A 21,342-nucleotide genomic window follows, 5' to 3' on the forward strand; every position below is an offset into this window, starting at 1 on the left:
AGGGTGGTGAGGAAAGCGGGCTGGGGGGGGTGGGGGCGGGGTCAGGCATCAGCAACAGCAGTTGAGTTTGATTGTGTTTTTCTCTTTTTTTGATTGAGGTAAATAAAAAAGCTTTATCCTGAAACACGTGGCGATAAGAGTCTGTCCGCCTGCCAGAGTTCTAGATCCGTCTCCCGTCTTCACATCAGGCTCTTGCGGTACTGGCTGTGCTGGGCAGTCTGTCTGAGGTGGGCGTCGGGGGGCTGCAGGTCCATCTGTCTGTACAGGTCCCTCAGCTCCCTGACTTCCTGCAGCACCCTCTTGGCCTGGCTCCAGTTCGATGACGCCTCTCCCAGCAGCCGCTCCGTCTCCAGCAGCAGCTGCTCTGACTCAGAATCAGGCGGAGACCGAGGGGGGTCCTTGGCCTTTCGCTTCCCATCTCCCAGTCCCTGAACCTCTGCCAACAGCTCCTGAGTCTTCTCCAGTTTCCTTGCTACCAGGTCCTGAATCCGGGACAGCTGCCCCGGGAGGGGTGGGACGGAGGCGGAGGGTCCCGAAGCCCGCAGCGGGAGGGCACGGGTTGGGGCAGCGTCCCGCTGAGACAGGATCTCCTCCAGGGAGGCACAGCGGCCCTTCTCTGTGGGGGTCAACTTCTTGGGTGCCTGGGGGGTGTAGGTGGCCCCCTTGTCTCGCTTCTCCCAAGGTCGGGGGAGGCTGCCTGCCCGGTCCGAGTCTGCTCTCCTCCGACTGCCGGCCAGCTGCGCCACAGACTTGTCCAGGTCAACCCGAAAGCTCTCGGCACAAGAGGTTGACTCCTCGGGGGAAGGGTCTTCCTCCTGGATCAGGTCCAAGGTCAGCATGCCATCCGAGGTAGAGGTCGAGGCCTGGGGAGGAAGAGAACGGGAATGAGAGGTTTACACAGTCACCGGCCAGGAACCCACCCCGGGAGCGGCCGCCTCGAAGGTCACGGCCTCCCCGACAGGAGAAGCCCTCACTCGAGTCCTTCGACTTTATTTCCTATGACTCCTTGGACTGAACAGTGATTTCTACAGGTTTTCCGAGAGGCGTCTGGCACAGGCTGCTGATGCACTGCCTTCCCCTTCCATCGGCATCCTCTGAGCCGCCTCTGCTCTTGGGAACTCAGAACTTCTTGTCTTACAGTAAAACTTGGACTCTTTATTACCCTAACAGTCTAACCAAAACATGGTGCTAAGTGTATGTAATACCGCAAATGCTGTTACGTAAACCTGTTGTTTTAACACTTCGTGAGCAAACCTTCGGGGCCGGCGTGATCATGGCCCCGTCTGGGTGTGCAGACGCGCAGCTTCAGGCACAGCGACCTGCCAACGTGCCCGCCCAGGCCCTGACTCTGAGGCCTCTGCTCTCTCTGCTGGGTCTGACTGCCTCTCTCCCCGGAGACGTGGAGCTCCCCTGAATGAGAGAAATCAGCACTCCATGGGTCGCGGGGCTTCCCGCGGCCCTTCCTCCTCGGAGTGCCCGTGGTAGTGCTGCTGTCCGTCAGCACAGCTGCCTACCACGTAGCAGCTTCCACTGTCTTCTATGGAATTTAACTCTTCCATTTTGCACTTTTCTGGGAGCTTATCTTTTTTTCCCCAAAAGATGATAAAATGACTGAGAGCGGGGACTTTTGCATCGTAGTAGGTGCTTTAATAAACCATTTTGATTTAGAAGAGTCAGGCAGGAGTGGAAGACGTCTCCAGCTTGCGACGCTGGTGTCAAGAAGACTCTCACAGATGCCTCTGGTGCTCACGGCTCTCTCTGGGGTGAACGGACACAGAACTGGCCCCTCTGAAAATGTTTAGGTTTCTTAGTCTTACGTACCACAGCCATTAGGTGCCCCCGTGTTGGGGGGCGGCGAGAGTGCTGGATTTTCGCCCTGTCTCGAGTGGGGTGGGCGAGATAGCTGTCCTCCTCCACGGTGACCTGAAGAGAGGCGCTGTGAGTGACAGGTGCTCAGCACCCCCAGGCAGCCCCCGAGGCCCAGACACACCCCGACTGAGAAGCGAACCCACCCCGTTAACTGCTTCTGAGCAAATCCACAGGCAAAGGGATTTACTGGACAGGAAGAGGCTCCTTAAGCTGACCCAAGGCTGCCTCATGCCTCCTGAAGCAGGGGGACAGGAGTGGAGGAGTCAGAGGCTGGAAGGAAATCCAGGGCTTCAGAAAGGAGAACTGGTGAGGAGCAGGTGCCTGGGGCCCACACAGCACGCCTCCCCTCCGGGACGTCCCGGCCACCCCGAGTCTCTCTGCCCACAAGGAGTTCCCTGACCTCATCCAAGATGCGGTTCTTAGCCCGGGTGATAGCGGAGTTGAGGGCATTGATCCACGATTCCTTCTCTTCTGGACTCACGGCCAGGAAGATCAGGTTGGGTGCCTGTGGGGAACAGATTCTTGTTGTGGCTGGAGTTCCGGAGTTGGTGTCTCGTGTTGACAGTGAAGAAGCAGGAGATGATCAGGTTATTCTCTTAAATCCAGCTCCTGGGAGGAGCAACGATTCTGCTCCCAGGGCATCCACACTCAAGGAAACCCAGCCTCCATGGCTGTAAAATGCCACAGCTTGGAAGCTGTTTTCACAATGAGCGAGGAAGAACTAGGAAGGGTGCTGGCACTGCAGATAACCAGAGGGGGTTCAGTCAAGGACAGTAAATCTCTAAAGGTCTGAAGGAATCAACGTGACAGCAAACCCCCCCCCCCCCCCCCCCCCCGTTCTCTTAGCAGGAATCCAATGGAAAACTTCATCTACAGGGGCCAATGAGTTTCTCCAGAGATGTGAGAGAGAGGGAGAGAGAGGAAGAGAGGGAAGGGGGAAGGGAGAGAGATGAATGAATGAATCTTCGTGACGGAACAGGTTAAAGGATGGCCTGCCTGGAGGGAAGCAAATGGCCACAACAGTCGCAGGTTCAACGGTACAAGCCAGAAGCAGAGCGAGTCAGAGCTCCTGGGCCGAGGTCACGGCCGAGAGCAGCTACCGGAGGGTCTCCCCTTGCTCCCTGCCGCCTGCCCCGGCCCCCGCAGTGTTCCGGCATCCGAGGTGGCAGGAGGAACTGACCGTGTTACCAGGCTGTTTGGAGTGGGCGAGAGTAAACTTGCTATGGTTTTTCTTGCTCCTGCTCTTGGATTTCCGGAGCTCTTCACACTTCTCATAGTCACTCAGGTCAAACACCTCTTGAATGTTTTTCTCATCTTTTACCTAGGGGAAGGTAGGGAGTGAGATGAGGAGGATAAAATTAGTTGGCCCCTCCAGCCCGCGGCTACGTTAGATGAGTCTTGGGAAGCAGAGAATGCTGAGGACAGGAGGGGATGACAGCCCAGGAAAGGGCCGGCTGCGGGGCCAGGAAAACTGTCCTCCTCCACAGGGGACAGGGCGGGGGCAGCCTCCACGTCCTGATTCCTGGGTGCATTCTGTCTAAACCTCCTACCCTACTTCCCCTTCCCCAAGCTACCATATCCAGAGCCCTGGCAGGCCCCTCTTCAACCAGAATCCCTAGGCTCTTCCAGAACAACACTGCTTCTGTGTCCTTAAGGCTCATGTCCTTAAAGGGACATCAAGAACAGGCTGATCCGATCACGTTGAGATAAACAAGACCTGGATGTCCCTGACGGTCCAGAGGCAGGAGATAAAAGCAGGCCTCGTTCAGGGAACGTCAGGCCTCATGTCTGGCCTTCCCACTCAGATGTTTATGCTTTCTTGTAAAAAAATAAATTTATTTTCCTTTTATTTGAAAGGCAGAGGGAAGGAGTGGGGGTAGGAGAGGGAATGAGAGAAAATGAGAGACCTTCTATCTCTGGCTCACTCCCCAAATGGCCACAACAGTCAGGGCTGGGTCAGGATAGAGCTAGGAGCCCCTGGAACTTTATATATGTCTCCCATGGAGGGTGACAGGGATCCACTGTCCTTGAGCCAGCACCTGTTGCCTCCTAGCAGGTGCATTAGCAGGAAGTTGGACTTGAAAGCAGAGCCAGGCCTGCAACTCAGGTGCTCTGATATGGCGTGTGGGTGTCCCCAAACGGCGTCTTTAACCACGAGGTCAGTACCCACTCCACACCATGGGCTTTCTTACTCTTGCCAGCTCCCTCCTTTAATATACACTATTATACAGAGACTCCTCCACCTTGCTTCAGGAGTGCCATCGCCACAGGAATAGCAGTCCCTGGTATCTGGTCCTGGGTTTCTGTGGTCAAGCTGCAAAATACAACCGTGGCTCCCACCTCCTCCTCACTTAGTCCAGGAACTGACGATTCGGCCTAACTCCCCAATCCATGAAAAGCCATTTGCCTCAATCACCTCTCTCCAGCCAACGATGCACCCAGACTCCCTCTGGAAGGCTACATTTCAGGCTGCAGTCTTGTTCCAGTTTGAGTGGTCAAGTCCCTGTATTTCCAGGAAGCTCCTCCAAGTACCTAAACTCAGCCCTTCCTGCCACAGGGCCTATCTGGCACGCAGGCCACTTCACCTAACAGTTGGCGCTTACACTTGCGGTACGTCTAATCTGAGCCCACAATTCTATCTACATCCTCCAACACCAATCAGTTTTTTCTGAGTGTCATGAAACAAATTCCATTAACATTTCTTCAAAGGTCTATTTTAAGCCTCTCAGAATTTTTTTCTCCTTTCCCCTAAGGTGGGATTCCTTGTAGCTCTGGTACTCTGAAGCAATGGTTTACGGGTTTGTTTTGCTTGCAAGGACTTAAGTTACAGAGAGCAGACTTAGTTACTAGCCCAGACAGAGCGGCCTGTTCCCTTTTCTACTTGAGCCTGGGGTTGAGAATACCCCAGCAATGAGATCTTCCCGTTCTCCTGGGAGGAGATGTGAAAGCTACCAGCACTTGTCTTGTTAAAGTGAAATGAACATGTAAAAGCAGCCTCATGTCTGAGAAGACATTTATCCTCCTTGAATGGAATCATTTCATAAAACAGCCTTCACTTTCCAAGCTCTCAAGTAAGAATCGTACGCATGGGGGCTGGCGCTGAGGCGTAGTGGGTAAAGCCACCACCTGAGACACCAGCATCACATGTGGTGCCAGTTTGACTCCTGGGTGCTTCCCTTCTGATCCTCCTCCCTGCTGTGGCCTGGTAATGTGGCGAAGATGGCCCAAGTGCTTGGGCCCCTGAACCCACGTGGGAGACCCCAAGAAGCTCCTGGTTCCTAGCTTTGGACTGGCCCAGCTCCAGCCATTGTGACCATTTGGGGAGTGAACCAGCAGATAGAAGCTCTCTCTCTTTGTCTCTCAATTCTTCTTTCTCTGCAACTCTGCCTTTCAAATAAATGTATTTTTTAAAAATATTTGTTTGAGGCTGGCACTGCAGCTCACTAGGCTAATCCTCCGCCTGTGGCGCTGGCACCCCGGGTTCTAGACCCGGTTGGGGCGCCGGATTCTGTCCCGGTTGCTTCTCTTCCACTCCAGCTCTCTGCTGTGGCCTGGGAGTGCAGTGGAGGATAGCCTAGGTCCTTGGGCCCTGCACCCACATGGGAGAGCAGGAGGAAGCACCTGGCTCCTGGCTTTGGCAACGCGCCGGCCGTAGTGGCCACTTGGGGGTGAGCCAACGGAAAAGGAAGACCTTTCCCTCTGTCTCTCTCTCTAACTCTGCCTGTCCAAAAAAAAAAAAAAAAAAAAAAAAAAAAATTGTTTGAAAGGCAAAGATATAGAGAGTAGAGAGAGATCTTCCATTTACTGGTTCACTCCCTAAATGGCCGCAATGGCCCAGGGCTGGGAACCTCTTTCAGTTCTCCCACATGGGTGCAGGGGCTCAAATACTTGGGCCATTTTCTGTTGCTTTCCCAGGTGCATTAGCAGGGAAGCTGGATCAAAAGTGGAGCAGTCAGGACTCAAATCGGTGCTGATAAAGGATACCAACACTGCAGGTGAGGCTTAACTTTCTATGCTACAGTGCTGGCCCCTCAAATAAAATTTTTTTTGACAGGTAGAGTTATAGACAGTGAGAGAGAGAGACAGAGAGAAAGGTCTTCCTTCCATTGGTTCACTCCCCAAATGGCTGCTATGGCTGGCACTGTGCTGATCCGAAGCCAGGAGCCAGGTGCTTCTCCCTGGTCTCCCACATGGGTGCAGAGGCCCAAGCACTTGGGCCATTCTCCACTGCTTTCCCAGGGCACAGCAGAGAGCTGGACTGGAAGAGGAGCAACCGGGACTAGAATCAGTGCCCATATGGGATGCCAGCACTGCAGGTGGAAGATTAACCAAGTGAGCGATGGCGCCGGCCCCTCAAATACACACACACACACACACACACACACACAAAGAACCATGTGTATGGAGGTGACCTCATCTATTCCACTGGTTCTTATCAACTCTGAAATGGAGAAGTATTTCTTCCTTCCACCCAGCAGCCCATTTATAGCCTTGTATCTGCCCAACATTTTGAACTGTTGCTAAGCCTATGTGCTGATGACAGATGATCACGTAACCCCGTTCAAGTGAATGACTACTCACACATCTACCTCTGTTTCAGTAAGGCTTGGCTCCTCCAGGCTCTCCCCTTTTTGGGGCTCCCTAGCTTTAGGCCAAGAAAAGACCAGAGGCCTTGAAGGATTATGGGTAGAAGGAGGACAAAGTGCTGGCAAGGGACATCCAAGAACAATTCCCAGAAATATGGGTCCAGGATGCAGGATGATGCATCAGCCTTTCTTTCCACCTCCTTCCCCAGAGCTGAGACTATCAGCAGAGGCCAGAAAACTTGGAGAGGAAAGTGCTGGGTGTGGGTCTAGCCAGGGGAAGAGAGTAACTTGCTCTGTTTTCATAGGGAAAGGGAAGGGAAGGGAAGGGAGTATTCTGGCTTGGACACAGGCTGATAAGCAGCTCTGGGGAGCAGCAGACAGAGAGGTTAGCCTCGGCAGGGTGGTAGGAGACGGAGTGAGACAAGAGGCACATCAAGCACATTCCAATGCCCAGGGAAGACGGACAATCCCGGGAGCCTTGTTCTCCACTGTATTCTGTCCCCTGTCCCTTATCTAACCCCCAAAGTCTCATTTATAATTACCTATCTTCCAAAGTAACCCTTCCTTTCCCGACTCTTTGTCCTTGGTGCACAAAAGGGAATGCTTCTCATTTGCTAGAGTTTCCCTGAATCCAGTTTTCTCTGCCATGAGGTCTCCCTGAGGTTCAGCTCTGTTCCTGGGCATCAACCCTGATCACAAAGGTACCCTGGCCTCTCTCAGAAAAGTGCTCTTGGACTGAGAACAAAGAAAATGATTCAAAACAAGCATAGAAGAAATTCTACAGTGGAAACAGTTATGGGAGACCTCACCTCTACTTGGGGAAGTAGCAACAGAGACTGGTGCAAATTCCGGGTGGGTTAGAAATTGTCTTGCATTAACACAAAAGTTCCAAACATTATGCTATACTCGTTTCTTCTTTAAATCTTTTTTATATTCTTTTTTTTTAATTTAATTTAATTTTTTTTGACAGGCAGAGTGGACAGTGAGAGAGAGACAGAGAGAAAGGTCTTCCTTTGCCATTGGTTCACACCCTAATGGCTGTTGCAGCCGGCGTGCTATGGCCAGCACACCACGCGGATCCGAAGCCAGGAGCCAGGTGCTTCTCCTGGTCTCCCATGTGGGTGCAGGGCCCAAGGACTTGGGCCATCCTCCACTGCACTCCCAGGCCACAGCAGAAAGCTGGCCTGGAAGAGGGGCAACCGGGACACAATCTGGCCCCGACCGGGACTAGAACCCAGTGTGCCGGCACTGCAAGGCGGAGGATTAGCCTGTTGAGCCACGGCGCCAGCCTCTTCTTTAGATCTTGAATCCATCGCCTATGGAGCTTTGGAAAGTGGGCAGACTAAAGCCTAGACTCCTTGGTCACTGTCACCTTTAAACCCAGGAGCACTGCTGCACAGTCACATCCGCACTCCTGTTCCCTCTTTTCCTAGACCAGTCCCAGCAGGGGGCAGCCGGCCCGGGGACAGTCAGATGCTCCTGACTCATAGGACATCAGATGCTCGCTCGACACTGAGGCCATTCCATCTTCTCCCCTGTCTCTGGACCCCTTTTTCCACAAACAAGGACCAACCATGCTCTTTTGCTCCCAGACTCTGCTCTCTGGGAAATATAAACAAGAAAAAAAAAAAAAAACAGTCTTGCTGCTTCTGTCCTTTCACTGTTCTCATGTTTCCCCTTTGACGTGTAGGAAGTTCTCCTTGATTGCTCACTCGAGTTTCCTGCCATTATGAAGTTCGGGGAAGACAGGAGATACACTCTGACACTTGCCTTTTGTTTTGTTTTGTTTTTAAACTGGCAAGCTAGAAGATTGTGGCGAATACTTTGTAAGATTTGTGATTCGATACAGGAGAATAAAATATAACAATGAATCCTCCTGTGACAGTGGCCTTGCACCTCACTCCTAGGACTCTCCATCACCGCGTTCCTAGCCTGGTGTACACAGCGAGCCTCACCTACCCTCCGGAGGGACCCCTGTGCCCCGGCAGTGCTCACTTCTTCCCTAGTTGCTTAGATGCTGTTCTCAGATGAGTACTTTCTCTTGGACCGCGTGTGTGTCTGGTTCAATACCATAAAAGGATTTATTTACCTAAATATAACCTACTGAATAAGAATCGCTACTACAGAAAGCAGAAGAGGTTAGAACTCAGGGAGGACTTCCGCATTACCCTGGGCAGGGAAACACAGCATGAGGGCAGGAGGGGCCACGGGACAGCCACGCAGGTTCCACTGACAGTCACAGAAGCAGGGGCTGGAATGACTGCTAGCCCATAGAGGGAAAATTCCAATTTCTCAGTGTTACCCCACGTTATCTATCCCAAGACTTAGGGACAAAAAAGGAAGAAATCGAAGTTCAGGGATCTTGGTTCAGGTTCTAACCCAATGTAGAGTGTGGTTTTCATGCTTAACTAAGAGCCAAAGCTATCCAGAGACATATGGGGTTCATGATTCAATTTTTCTCCCTCCTGATAAAAACTGGGGGATGGGAGGCAGGAAGAGGAACCATGTGGTCCCCTGTTTTTTTCTTTTCTTTGAAACTAAAGGAGTGGACAATAATATCTGCCACTCAGAAACACTCTCCTGGGTCCAGTGCTGTGGCACAGTGGGTGAAGCTGCCGCCTGCAGTGCCGGCATCCCATATGGGCACCGGTTCCAGTCCCGGCAGCTCCTCTTCTGATCCAGCTCTCTGCTATGGCCTGGGAAAGCAGCAGAGGGTAGGCCAAGTCCTTGGGCCCTGTACCCACGTAGGAAACTCAGAAGAGGCTCCTGGCTCCTGGCTTTGGATCAGCCCAGTTCTGGCCACTGCGGCCATTTGGCGAGTGAACCAGCGGATGGAAGACTTCTCTTTCTCTCTGCCTCTAACTCTGCCTTTCAGATAAATAAATTTCTTAAAAAACAAAAACAAAAACAAAAACTCTGAGTTCAAGAGAGACTAACCCTGGGTTGTTCAAAGTGACTTCAAAAAGTTTGTGGAAAAAGCCGGCGCCGTGGCTCAATAGGCTAATCCTCCACCTTGCGGCGCCGGCACACCGGGTTCTAGTCCCGGTTGGGGCGCCGGATTCTGTCCCGGTTGCCCCTCTTCCAGGCCAGCTCTCTGCTATGGCCAGGGAGTGCAGTGGAGGATGGCCCAGGTGCTTGGGCGCTGCACCCCATGGGAGACCAGGAAAAGCACCTGGCTCCTGGCTCCTGCCAGGATCAGCGCGGTGCGCCGGCTGCAGCGGCGGCCATTGGAGGGTGAACCAACGGCAAAGGAAGACCTTTCTCTCTCTGTCTCTCTCTCTCTCACTGTCCACTCTGCCTGTCAAAAAAAAAAAAAAAAAAGTTTGTGGAAAAAAGAATTCAAGGATAAACATTTCTGAACTTCACGCAGGTTTTTTTTTTTTTAATATGTGTCTTCCACGAACTTTCTGAAGACCGCTCATAGGTGTGGCTTCTAATGCTGCAAGGTGGTTGTGCTCCTAATAGGACCTGTACGGCTGGGCTACAAGACAGGACAGGGGAGACCAGGAGTAGCAGACGGTAAGCTGGACAGAGGTTTCAGCAGCAGTAGCAGAGAAAAAAACAAACAAAAAAAACCCAAAAAACAAAAACCAATCCTGTGTTCAAGAGGTCAGGACAGGGTAGGAGGCAGCAGGGGCCACTGAGCACTCCTGGGCCAGGTGGGCAGGCTGGCACTGCGGCCAGGAAGGTATTTGCAAAGAAGCAACACGAAGACGCAAACTCAACTTCTAATTGTCACTCGGGTCTTCTCGCTAACGGATGACCTTTCTCTGCAGACAAGACAGAGAGCACTGAACTTGCTTTTGCGGGGCGAGGTCAGGGGACGAGCGGAGTTGGCGAGACGAAGTGGCCGCAAGGGGAGGAAACAGGGGCCCGGTGCGCCCACAGCACCTACCTCCTTCTCAGAGATGTAGAGCTGGTCCCCCTTCAACACCACGTAGCGGTTCTTCCAAATCTCCCTGAAAATCCCTTTCCCGCAGAATTTCCGGACCCAGCCGACCTTCTCCGGCGCTGCAGACGGATGGTTTCCATCCTGCGGCCCCTGGCCCCGGGGGCGAGAGGAGAAGCAGACGGTGAGGCGGTTACAGCTGTTTCCTTCTCCTCAGCCCGGGGCGCACCACTGCTCGGTGCCCCTGTCGCCGCCGAAGGCTGGAGGCGGGGAAGCCAAGGTCGGCGCCCCACTCGGCGCCGCTCTCGCCCGCCGTGGCCCTCCCCCTCCCCCAGGCACCGGCGAACCGCGCGGGGAAGGGGCTGGGCCGCGCCGCCGGGGGGCTCTGGCGCGCCCCGGCCCCCTCCCCTCCCCCGCCGCGCCGGCACTAACGGCATCTCTCTCGTGTTCTTTCTCTCTGTGTCCTCGCCGCTGCACGGCGCGAAGCAAACCGGGCCGGCCGCCCCGGGGAGGCGGGGGTGCGGGTCGGCCAGAAACTAAGCCAAGTTGAAAGCCCCCCGACGCGAGTAAACAAACAAAAGCCCCCCGGTGCCTGGTCGCGGAGCCCGGCGCTGCCAGGCCGGCTGGAGCCCGCAGCTCAGGATCGGGGCTGGGGCGCGGCCGGGGCTGGGGGGTCCCGCGCAGGCCGCCGCGGTCACGGGCAGCCCCGACGGGGCCGGGGTCGCGGGCGCACGAAGTGAGCGACGGTCTGAGGGCCGGCGGCGCCGCACTCACCCTCTTGGCGGAATTGTTCTTCTTCATCATTCCGGGCGGGCGCGGGCGCGGGGCGCGGGGCCGAGGGGCGGCCCGCGTCGGGGGGCCGAGGCCGCCTCGAGGGGCTGCTTCCCAGCAGGCGGGTGTCGGCGATACCCCGCCGCCGCCGCCGCCGCTCCTCCCTGGCTCCCTCCCTCCCGCTCCCGGACTCTCCCCTTCTTTGTAGCTCCGGTTACACTAAAGGCCGGCCTCCCTCGCACTCGCACACACACGCACGCCCGCTCCCCGCCCCTCGGCGCCCTCCATCCCGGCGCCCACGCGGCCCGGGCCCCCGAGCGCGCCCCCGCCACCCGCTCGCCCGGCCCGGCGCGGCCGCTCCCCCGGCCCGGCGCGCTGTGGGCGGCCCAGCCCGCGCCCCGCAGCTCCATCCGCGGGCCGCTGACGTTGCGAGTTCAGAATAAAGGGCGAATCGCGGAGCCGCAGCGAGTGCGCTCCCCCGCCCCCCGCCTTTGTTTCCGACTCGGCGAGGCTGAGGCAGACCCGAGCCCCGCCGGAGCGCGGCTGCCGGAGCGCGCGGGGAGCTGGCGGCGCGGGCCCGCGCGACCTGCCGGGGAGATGCGCCGCGCCGCGGAGCCGGAGATAACCCCGAGGGAGGTCCCCTCGCGCCCCAGAGCTGGGCGAGGGCGCAAGCCCACGGCCGGCGTCGGGATTTCACGCCGCCTGGGTGGCGGAGAGTGACTGGGCAGGTCAAACGTGGGGGAAAAGTTTCCTGCCTCGGCGGGGGTCGGCTGGGGTCGGCGTGCGGCGGTTAGGGGGCAGCGAAGTTCCCAGGCAGACGCATTTCTTGCAGTTTTCAAGCCTCGGAGGCCTTAGGTGAGCCTCGAGGGGGAACCCTAAGTGGGTATTGTGCTCCCCACGGCACAGGGAGAAAGTGAGAGGCACAGGTCGGTCGAGAGATTTGCAAGTGCAGGCTGGAGTAGAACTCTGTCGCCGAAGCCCAGAGCCATCACCCCAATGGCTTGACTTGTTAGCTCTGGGTGAGGGTGAAACTCCTGCCACCCAGATAGCTTTCCCGGCCGCGTCGACTTGTAGCAAGCCTGGCCTGTGTATCGCTCTGGGGGCCAGTGGAGAAAGAGGTCAGTGCCCGCGGATGCCTTGCCTGGGGGCTCCTCTGCTGATCCATCCCAGAGTGCAGGACACAGCTTGGCTGCTTGATTGTATCTGATGGGAAGAGGGGAGCCCAGAGACTCCAGTTTGGCCACCGTGTGTCATCATCACTCTATGGCCTTTGGTCAGGTCCCTGAATTTGTTTAGGTGTCCATTCCTCCACATGCTAAGTGGCGAGAGATGAGCTGCCGTTTCCACCAACAACCCCTAGTTGTATTCCCTTAGGGGAATAGCTGAGGTGACCTGTGTAAGTATTCTCAAGATAAAATATTAGTCCTCCAGGGCTAATTGTAAAATAAGCAGATGAACACATTGCCTGGCATATGGTAGGCACACAATAACCGCAAATGAATAAAAATCGCTGGAACAGAGGAGCAGGCAAAAGGGAAAAAAAATCGTTTTTCTAGAGCTGTCTCAAGATAGAAGGAAGTGTTGGCTGATTTGTGGTTGGAGGGGTGGAGGATATTTTGGCTTTTTGCAGCATTCTGTCAAATGAGGGAGGGCTCCTCTGCTCCCAGCTGGGTGTTTCCGCCTATTCCAGTGATACTCCTTTCAACCTCTCTCCCTTGCCTGTACTGATTAATTCTTCTCTTTTACACACAGAACTTCATCCTTTCAAAAATGGTCTTCAAGGGGGGGGGGGTGTCTTCAGAGCATTCCTGGGAAATGGGAATCATGGAAAACTGCGTGGAATTCAAAACCTTTTGCACTGAAATACATTTCTAGGTCCATTTGCCCATGACCTTTTTTTTTTTTTTTAAAGATTTATTTATTTATTCAAAAGTCAGAGTTACACAGAGAGAGGAGAGGCAGAGAGAAAGAGAAAGGTCTTCCATCTGTTGGTTCACTCTCCAATTAGCCGAAATAGCCGGAGCTGTGCCGATCCGAAGCCAGGAGCCAGGAGCTTCTTCTGGGTCTCCCACACCGGTGCAGGGGCCCAAGGACTTGGACCATCTTCCACGGCTTTCCCAGGCCACAGCAGAGAACTGGATCGGAAGTGGAGCAGCTGGGACTCAAACTGGTGCACATATGGGATGCCGGTGCTTCAGGCCAGGGCATTAACCCGCTGCGCCACAGCGCCGGCCCCTAGCCATGAACTTAAAAAAAAAAAAAAAAATCTCACCTCTCATTTATTTAAATCTCTAGTGGCACCTTGGGGCATATGCACAATAAATACTCATACTCCTCTGGGACAGTGAGGGAACAAGGCAATTCTGTAACTTGCCCAAGTTTTATGCAAGTTTCTAGAATCCATACAACACAAATCCCATTCCCCAATGACTTTCCTTTCCCCACCGCCTCTATTACTTATTCCCCTGTGTTAAAAATGATAAAAGAAGGGGCTGGCATTGTGGCGTAGCAGGTAAAGCTGCTGCCTGTGATGCCAGCATCCCATATGGGTGCCGATTCATGTCCCAGCTGCTCCACTTCCAATCCAGCTCCCTGCTAATGGCCTGGGAAAAGCAGCTAAAAATGGCTCAAGTGTTTGGGCCCCGACACCCATGTGGCAGACAGAGATGAAGCTATTGGCTCCTGGCTTCCTGTGGAGATCTCCTTCTGGATGGATCTCCCACTTTCAGTAACTCTGACTTGCAAAATGGATGCATAATTTTTTTTTGAAAAAAGTGATGAAAGAAGAATGAAAAAGAAAAAAATCACCCCAGGATATGTTCATTTGTGAAGAAGCAAAATGTCCCAGTGCCCTGGTGTGGAAGCTAGCCCATGGGAGCCCTGTGAGGGCTTGCTGGCCAGGCTTATGGGAGTGGTTCGGATTTATAGTTTAAATGGATTCTGCTTTGGGCGGGGGTGGGGGAACTTCATGACTTGCTCCAACTCCCTTCTTCCCCAGTAACTTTCATTTAATCAACACTACAGGAGTGTCTCCTCGTGCGTGTTAGAGCTTTGTGGAACATCAGGCAGAGGGACTGATAGAAAATAAAAAGCCTCCAAAGTAATTTTCAGATTCCACAGCAGATGCATGTGGGCTGCAGAACCTTGCTTGCCTGTCTGCTCCTTAAGATGTTACATAAATTTCGGGCATTTCTCTCATTCCTACCTTGCCTCACCTGCCTCACTTTGTCCTGCCACTCATCCCTCTTGCTATATGCCACACTCTTCCCCTGGCCTGTTCTCCCAGCTGATGTCGCTCTCGCCAGATGAACCTCAATGCACTTGAACTGGGATCTGTGTGGGACTGTTTTCCAAAGACCAATGCCGAAGTGAGAAATCTGAGTAAGAACTTCTGGGTTCCTTTACACATTTTAATAGCACTGTCTCCTTAGTGAGTGCGACGCTACCACGTACACACATCATAAAAATAACTCCCGACAGTTTCTGTCTTTGTGGAGATAAGATACTGGGAGGACTCATGATGGGTTACCTCCTAACTAACATGGATAGCACACCGCTGCCAGCAGCTTTATTCTTCAACTGAATAATTTATAAGTGACTCCACTTAAGGGAAAAGGAAGGGAGCTATCAGAGATAACAACCTGTGAATTGCTGCCTGCAAGTTTACTGGGCGGATCCAAACAGTCATTTAAAAACAAATATCCTTGGCTTTTGTGGAGTAAATGGGATTGAGTGGTTTTGACTGGGGCATTCCCAGCTATGGGGGAGAGAGTTATTACAAGCATATCAAACTTTAATTAAAATACTATTCTTAGAGGGGCAAATAAAGGGACAGTGATAATGAGATCAGCTTTGTAACTCTTACATAGAAATATTCTTAATAAAAGACATACTGACTTGTGGCATCACACACCACACACCTTGAGGGTGGAATTCATTCAGAGCCTTCTTGATATTGTTTGTAGAGAATACAATGGAAGTGGAATGATGTAAGAAAAATCTGTTTTTATTCTCTTTATCCCAAAGAGCTACTTTACCAACAGGAAGGGAAACACAGGTAATTCTCCTTGGGGGCAGGATGTTTCTATTTATTTGAAAGGACTATATAAACTGGAAAATGCTGCATTTAAAATACTGCTTCCTCAAGTGCAGCTTATTTGAAAAACTTAACGAAAAATGAAGAATCAAGAAAATCTCCTAGGGGCTGGTGTTGTGGTGCAGCGTGTTAAGGCCACCGCCTGCAACATAGGCATTCCAGTGAGCAGGATTGGAAATGGAGCAGCTGGGACTAGAACCAGCGCCCATTTGGGATTAACCTACTGTGCCACAGCGCCAGCTCCTGCTCCAATTCTGATCCAGCTCCCTTCTAGTGTGCCTGGGAGAGCAGTGGAGGATGGCCCAAGTCCTTGAGCCCCTGCCACCCATGTAGGACACCCACACAGAATTCCAGGCTTCTGGCTTTGGCCTGGTCTAGCTCCAGCTTTTGAGGCCGTTTTGGAAGTGAACCCTATCACTCCCTCTCTCTAACCTTGTTTTTTAATTTTTGAATATTTTTTTTTTAATTTATTTGAATGAGTTACAGAGAGAGGTAGAGAGAGAGAGAGAGGTCTTCCATCTGCTGATTCACTTCCCAATTGATCACAATGGCTGGAGCTGCGCCAATCCGAAGCCAGGAGCCAGGAGCTTCTTCCTGGTCTCCCACATGGGTGCAGGGCCCCAAGGCCTTGGGCCATCTTCTACTGCTTTCCCAGGCCATAGCAGAGAGCTGGATCGGAAGTGGAGCAGTCGGGACTAGAAGTGGCACCCATATGGGATGCCGGTGCTTCAGGCAAGGGCTTCAGAGTGGACAGAGAGAGAGAGAGAGACAGAGAAAAAGGTCTTCCTTTGCCGTTGGTTCACCCTCCAATGGCCGCTGCGGCCGGCGCATCGTGCTGATCCAAAGCCAGGAGCCAGGTGCTTCTCCTGGTCTCCCATGCGGGTGCAGGGCCCAAGGACTTGGGCCATCCTCCACTGCACTCCCTGGCCACAGCAGAGAGCTGGCCTGGAAGAGGGGCAACCAGGACTAGAACCCGGTGTGCCGGTGCCGCAGGCGGAAGATTAGCCTATTGAGCTGGGGTGCTGGCCCAGGCAAGGGCTTTAACCTGCTGTACCACAGCGCCGGCCGCTAACTCTGCCTTTTAAATAAAGGAATAAATAAATAAATAAATAAATATTTTTCAAAAAGGCTCATACACTTAAGAAAAAAGGAAAATCTACACAGGGTCTGGCATTGTGGTGCAACAGGTAAAGCCACCACCTTTGACACTGGCTTCCCATATAAGCACCAGTTAGTACCAGATGTTCCACTTCTGATCCAGCTTCCTGCTTATGAGGCTGGGAGAGCAGTGGAAGATGGCTCAAGAGCTTGGGCCCCTGCACCCAGGTGGGAGACCTAGATCGAGCTCCTGGCTTCTGGCTTCAGCCTGGCCCAGCCAAGGTCATTATGGGAGTTTATTATGGGAGTCATTATAGGTCATTTAGGGAGTGAAGACAGAAGACAGAATATTGTCTCTCTTGCTCTCTCTCTGTCTCTCTCTCTGCCTTTCAAATAAATAAAATTTTAAAAAGGAAAAAATCTGCCCAAAGTTCTCACAAAAGTGAAAAAAAAAATACATGACCTTAGATCTTAGCTGTAATGCAGGCAGAAGCCTTAGGTATCAGGTGTGCATGTAAAGAAACAACAGCTGAGAACTGGGAGAAACAGAGCAAGAGGAGGTGACCAGAATGATCTTTCAGCCTCCCCTGTATTTCTTTAACTGCTGATTGGGCAGTGGGAGGGTTGACAGGAGCCCAATCATTTTGCATAGTGATTCTGTGTTGTGCCCCCAACTTGGAGACGGGTCAATCTTACCACAATTATTAGTCAGACTTCACTGAGCGGTTACTATGCACCAGACAATATACAAGTATGCATGATTTCAATTTTTTTTGCACCAAAATAAACATCTTTTTATTTCATTTTCCAGGAATTTTTAGAAGTATCCTTATATTATTACTCTAATTTTATAGATGAGGAACCTGAGCTACACCTGAGTAATATCCCAAAGTCACATAAAATATGACATAGATCTGACCCTGGGCTGTCTAACAGTAGACATATTAGAAACATTGAAACACACAAAACACATATACCTACAGAAAACCGGGGTGGAGGTGGTATTTTTTTTAAAGATTTATTTATTTATTTGAAAATTACAGAGAAAGAGAGTGAGCGAGTGAGATCTTCCATCCCCTGATTCATTCTTCAAATGGCTGCAACGACTAGGGCTGGGCCAGGTGAAGCCAGGAGCCAGGAACTCCATCCGGGTCTCCCACATGGGCGGCAGGGGTTCCTGCTTTCCCAGGCACATTAGCAGGGAGCTGAACAGGAAGTGGAGTGGCCGGGGCGCTCATATAGATGCTGGTGCTGCTGGCTGCAGTCTAACCCACTGCACCACAGCGCTGGCCCTGGCTGTGAGGGCTGGACAGCATCACTCTGCTGCTTTCAAGGAGGTGACGCTGGTACCAGGATTTATTATTTGTCTTCACATACTTTAAGTCTCCTTCCAGCGGAGGCAACGCCTTCATTGTTTATTGAAAAGCCAGCTCCTGCCCCACCTCATGCATTCCCATGAATTAGGCTCGAAGACATAAAACTGAATCACTCGTATCTTCTCACAAAATGGATTTTTATTGTCGTCATACATGGTTTCTCAGTGCCACAGAAAATTGCAACGTAGGAACAATTTTTGGATGGCTTTCTAAAGAGACGTGGTGAGTTTTCAGAAATGAGCTGTGCAGGAATGTGGCCAAGGGACAGTAGGAAGGGTCAGGGAAGAGGGAGGGAACCAAGGAGTGCAGCATCTGCGCACACAAGTACTTGTAAATCCCTCCAGGCTCTGCTACCCCTTTTTTCAAGTAAGATCCCAACAAAGTTCATAAGAAATGGAAATGATTGTGCTATCAAATACACAAATAATACATTTCTTTATTTGAAAAAGAAACCATGGGAAAAGTGGGTTGGGTTGGGCTCAGGCTTATTCTCAGCTCATCACTGAGGGTCTCTGCCTCTGTGCCAACAGTGGGGGAGCCTCGGGCTGCCTGCAGAGGCATCAGAACAAGCAAGAAGCCCGCAGCCCCTGCAGTACCTCTGCTCAGGGGGGAAAGCCCGCGGCGGGGCAGGCGGCAGGCGGCAGGCGGGCCGCTCGCCCCACCTCTGCATCGCCGGTTCATCTTCTGCTGGCTGACCTCGACGTGACTTGAGAGCTCTCCTTGCTTCGGCTGTGCAGTCCAGAAGCCAGGACTTCCTCTAGGAAACTGATAAGCAGATTTGAGGTTACTTAAAACAAAAGTATTGCCAAGAATAGATTATCTTGCTCATGACATCTACCGAGATGGAAAGATAGCACGAACAGCACAGGTCTGCTGTGTGAGTGTGGGGCCGCCCTACCCAGAGTGGGAGGGGAGCCCCTCGTGCTCTTCGCTGCGGCCCACACTGCGTGCTTTAGGATTAAACTGGTGAGACCTGTTAGCACAGATATTCCACGTGTGAAATTCCTGGTTAGGAACTCAGAATTTTAAAGGCCATTCTGTTGTCTCAGGAGCATGTCACCTGAATCCTCCTATGCTCCTAAAACTGGTTCAGAACTTGCATTGTTCCTCGAGTGTCTTCTTTCTCCAATCTACCCTACAAAGTAGCACCAGGGTTACTTTTTTTTTTTTTTTAAGACTTATTTATTTGAAAGGCAGACTTACAATGGGAGAGGGAGAGACAGAGAGAGAGAGAGAGAGAGAGAGATCTTCTATCCACTGGTTCACTCCTCAAATGGCCACAACAGCTAGGGCTGGGTCAGACTGAAGCCAGGAGCTCCTTCCGGGTCTTCCACATGGGTGCATCGGCCCAGGGACTTGGGCCATCTTCTGCTGCTTCCTCAGGCACATTAGCAGGGAGCTGAATCAGAAGTGGAGCAGCTGGGATTCAAATTAGTGCTCATATGGGATGCCGGCACTGCAGGCAGTGGCTTAGCCTGTTGTGCCACAACACTGGCCCCCAGAGTTACTTTTCTAACACAGGTTATATCTGACTGTATGCTCTCCTCCCTTCTGCTTTAAAATCTTTCTTTTACTTGCACAAAAATGTAATGTATGTATTAAAGCTCAAGGCCCTTCATAGTGGTTAATAACTAATACATTGTATTTATTTTCTTCTAAGAACTGTTTTAAAGTGTGTGTGTGTACCCGCACCTGTGCACAATCCTATGAAATTTAGAGATTAAGATGGGACTGACACTGTGGCCCAGCAGGTTGTAGTGCAGTGGATTAAGTCACAGCCTGTGTCAACAGCTTGCTTGGACCCCTGCTACCCATGTGAGAGACTTGGGTGGAGTTTCAGGCTCCTGGCTTCGGCCTGGCCCAGCCGCAAATGTTGCAGTCATTTGAGGAGTGAACCAGCAGATGGAAGATTCTCTCTGTCTCTGTCTCTGTAACTCTGTCTTTCAAATAAATAAATCTTAAAAAAAAAAAGAAAAGAAAGAGATTGAGAACGAAAGCTATGGAGAGGTTAGACAGTTGTGGCAGGAGTCAGCCCAGGCTCCAGAGTCCGCATCCCTGGGCCTCCTGTATGCGCTGCTGCTCCCTTGTCCCGTCCCATCGCCCGCTGTGCAGCTGTGCCACCCGTGGTGACTGTTCTGTGCATGTCACGAGCTTCCACATCTTCACGCTTTTGCTCTTACTATGTCCTAAGTCTAAAAGGGAAGGCCGTGCCTTCTCTGATGAACTCTTGTTTCTCCTCTAAGGCTAGGGATTAAGTCACGTTTTTGGCAGAACCTTCCCAGACCCCTCCGTACTGGACTAACCATTCCTGTCACTACTATCACGTTGATTCGGTGCTGTTTTAGCACTCTACTACTGTTATACTAGGTACTGTATATCTTACTGCTGCCAAAACAGACTGAGAGCTACTTTGGTGGGAGGAACTGAGCTTGGATCTCCAGGGCTTGGAGGTACCCAATAAAGGGGTGCTGAGTAAATGAGTTAACTAAATGACTACACAACGGTGAAAGAACTTTCTCTACAATGTAGGGGTTACTGGGGTCGTATTCATCAGTATGCTAAGGATTCTCTCTCAGAAAGAAACAGATCCACGGTAGACAGAGTTGGAGGAATGACAGCTATCTATTGCTTTGCAGTTTTAGACCTGCTAGATTTCAGGCTGAGAGAATGATGTAGTAGAGAGAGAGGAGTAAAAACTAAGTTCATTTAATTCCTTATGAAATACAAGCACTTCTGTCTGGCCTGTTTTTTTTTTTTTTTTTTTTTTTTTTCCTTTGGCCCTTTGTACCAGAGACATATGGAGGCCAGAAAACAAATGTTAGGAGACTGGGGTAGCATTGCTTTTTAAAAGATAATACAGAAAGTGATCAGTAACTTCTAGTAAGAATGGGACAAATGTGCTGGAAAACCCTATAGAAATTCATCAGGTGATCTGTGCTTCATTTCCAAGGCTGCTACAAAGGGAAACAAAAAAGAACTTCCCTAAAATTCTACTTAAAGTTCCTCCTCCTGTGTATCAACAGGACCCCCACACTCCTGACTGAAAAGAGAAAACACTATTTATATTTGCCAGCCCTAATTTTGTTTCCTAAGGCCATGGTGACTTTAAAAAAGTATCTATTTGAGGACTTTGATGAGTCACTGCACAAAATGCTTAAAAATTATGGGCAATGAGCATATTGGTAGCTGTACCCCAAATTTAGACTAAAAAAGGATTTTCCTTTTCTAGATTTGTTTTCAATCAACCTCACTTAAAAAACAGACTCAAAAAACCCCTCTGTGATACTATAATCCAATTTTACTCAGTTCAATTCAATTGAACAAATGTTTACTGAGCATCCACTATGAACTAGGCACTGAATTAGCTGTTCAAATGCACACCTGTTATGATTCCTACCTCAAGGGCTCTCAGAGATAGATACACAGTATCGGCTGAGTATGAAATGTGGTATGAAACCCAGCATCAGGACCTAACAGAGTAGATGAACACTGTGGCTTTTCTCAGGTTGTACTGTCAGCAGGGGTGCTTTCCCGGTTCTGTGCATAGAAAGAAGGTGGGCGGGAAAAAGCAGAACCCCAACCCTCATTTTAGAACATCAGCTTCAAAAAGTCTTGAGTCATACATTGAAAAGCAAGTTTATTCACTTTGTTATTTCC

At 51.6% G+C, this 21,342-nt stretch overlaps 2 protein-coding genes across 2 annotated transcripts in view; both read right to left on the reverse strand.

The window, feature by feature from the left end:
• Window positions 1-61: 61 nt before the first annotated feature.
• PLEKHO1 (pleckstrin homology domain containing O1) lies at window positions 62-11,465 on the reverse strand. Its single transcript, XM_002715621.5, has 6 exons — window positions 11,119-11,465; window positions 10,351-10,497; window positions 3,050-3,190; window positions 2,270-2,374; window positions 1,822-1,923; window positions 62-863 (listed from the first exon to the last, which is right to left on the reverse strand). Exons 1-6 carry the CDS (start codon window positions 11,146-11,148, stop codon window positions 180-182), a joined length of 1,209 nt encoding a protein of 402 aa, XP_002715667.1. The 5' UTR covers window positions 11,149-11,465; the 3' UTR covers window positions 62-179.
• Window positions 11,466-17,805: 6,340 nt separating this feature from the next.
• Window positions 17,806-21,342, reverse strand: part of VPS45 (vacuolar protein sorting 45 homolog) — a 77,687-nt gene continuing 74,150 nt past the window's right edge. The window contains exon 15 of the mRNA XM_051858711.2: window positions 17,806-18,450. Coding sequence (XP_051714671.1) covers window positions 18,363-18,450 — 88 coding nt within the window. The 3' untranslated portion in view covers window positions 17,806-18,362. The remainder of the gene's footprint in view (window positions 18,451-21,342) is intronic.

Source organism: Oryctolagus cuniculus, chromosome 7 (assembly GCF_964237555.1).
Source record: "Oryctolagus cuniculus chromosome 7, mOryCun1.1, whole genome shotgun sequence".
In the NCBI taxonomy this organism is placed as follows: domain Eukaryota; kingdom Metazoa; phylum Chordata; class Mammalia; order Lagomorpha; family Leporidae; genus Oryctolagus; species Oryctolagus cuniculus.